Below are 2,017 nucleotides of genomic sequence, written 5' to 3'. Positions count from 1 at the left end.
GTGTCCAGCAGATGGCAGACAAGATTCTTCTTAAAGGGCTGTAGTTTTGAAATGGACTTTATATTTTGAGGAATGTCATTCCATGCTTTAGTGTAAACATAGAAGAAAGACCTCTGGCCGTAACAGTTTTTAAAAGTTGGTAATATCAGTTGTCCTTTTGTAACAGATCTAGTTGAAATAAACTAAACTATTTAATACAATTGTTTTTGTTTTTAAATAGCCCACCTTTAATGGGCAGGCAGTCAAGTTATTATTATTATCTTTGTGTGAGTGTGTGCTCATGAGATTGTTAGCAAAATATCTGATGAACCACTTCATGGATTTTAAATAAAACTCTTGAAAAGTAATTACTGACCTGCAGCTGAGTAATTTCTTGTCCATACAATTCAAGATGGCCGCCACAGCTGACCAACCTTAGCCAACACAAACATACAGGAGCTATAATTCAGTCGGTATTACAGATATTGAGCTAAAATGTGTGATGGTAGCTCAGCGCAATCCCCAAACCATACACTGAACAGATGGATGTTTGAAACTTTTCATGCTAGGCAGTGGGCGATATGCATTCCTTTGGTTTCTTTTATTTATTTATTTTTAATTTTATTCACTTTTAATAAAAACAATTCTGCTTTTTTACTTAGACCAGCTCCGTTTGTGAAGAATGTGTAAAATAAAACGTATAACCAAACAAATGGGCAGGGACAAAGAAGAATAATGCGGACACAAACCCTTAAAGTCTTGCGGGTCGACCTTGTACACTCCCTGCCAATCCTGGCCGTAGGAGATACGGTTCAGGTACCAGGGAGAGGACAGCAGGGTTTGGTACCCTGCCGATGTAACATTCTCCATCTCCGTTTGGTATTGCTGCTTGTTTCCTTTCCAAACGTGGATAAGTGTGTCTAGTTTGAGCTAAACAGCACACACATATGGAGTTATCAGTACCAACCAGATAAAAAAGGGAAAGCTCAACTTTATTCACACGGTGACATTTGCAACAAATGTCTGGAGAAGCAAAAGTCTTGGAGGACTTTTGGTTTTGGTCCAGTTCTATGAAGGACAAAACTGTCCTGGCTCTTGGGAACAACCCTGCTACCGTATTTAGGTTAGAAAATGTGGTTTCATCCGACAGCCTGGTTCATTATTTCAAGTAGACCACCAGCCACACCGCCCCATGTTCTCCTAACGTCAGTCTGACTCATCACAACTGTGTGTTTTTTTTTTATTGTAAACCTGTTGAAGAAAAATCAGCAAGTTCCCCCTCAATAAATCTGTTGATTCAAGAAAAAACAAAATTCTATTTGTTTTAAACTGACCATTAAAGTTGAGCGGTTCAACCTTGTAGTAGTTCTGCCAGTCCTGTCCGTAGCTAACATAATCTAAGTACCACGGGGCAGAGAGGATGGCGGTGTATCCCGCTGCCGTCACGTTGGCCATCTCCTTATCACACCCGCCGCCGTTCATCCACACATGAACTACAGTGTCAGGCTTGAGCTGCAGGTGTTAGAGGCCACGCTTCTGCTTTTAGCTTCGTTACAACAGTCAGTGGGTTCAGCTAAAGGAACAGTTTGAACTGACAGCCTGGATTTCTTTAGGTCTGTGTGCTAAATTTGGACATCAGCCTGATATACAGCTTATTTTATTCAAACTGATTTTGACATCAGCTTTTGGTGCCTATAAAAAATCTTCACCAATATGTCTTGATAGCTATTTTAAAGGGATCCCTGATTAGTTGTAATAGACTTTATTTAATTAACATATATTTAAACAGTAAAATAAAGACTATAAAAATACTGTAGGCTGTTTACTTTTTATCATTTTTAAACTAAAAGTTTAAAAATATATTACATGGACGGGGCCATTTTATTTACACACAAAGCATTTTGGGTAAATCATGCTGTGGCTAAGTCCTTGGTGCGAGGCTGCTAGTGAGCTATATCCACCCTGAAGGTTAATCTTGGACAATATCTGATGATCGACTCTTWTAAATGAAACCAGAGAGCGTTGACAGAGAGGAGAA

At 39.1% G+C, this 2,017-nt stretch overlaps 1 protein-coding gene across 1 annotated transcript in view; it reads right to left on the bottom strand.

Annotated features, from left to right (window-relative positions):
* Positions 1-2,017, bottom strand: part of hexb (hexosaminidase B (beta polypeptide)) — a gene marked incomplete in the record, with an annotated part of 21,950 nt that overhangs the window by 8,914 nt on the left and 11,019 nt on the right. Inside the window, 1 exon segment of the mRNA XM_013999547.1 lies at positions 1,314-1,491. Coding sequence (XP_013855001.1) covers positions 1,314-1,491 — 178 coding nt within the window.

This window comes from Austrofundulus limnaeus, unplaced genomic scaffold (genome assembly GCF_001266775.1).
Source record: "Austrofundulus limnaeus strain Quisiro unplaced genomic scaffold, Austrofundulus_limnaeus-1.0 Scaffold2339, whole genome shotgun sequence".
NCBI lineage: Eukaryota > Metazoa > Chordata > Actinopteri > Cyprinodontiformes > Rivulidae > Austrofundulus > Austrofundulus limnaeus.
This window is presented reverse-complemented; position numbering and strand designations above follow the sequence as displayed.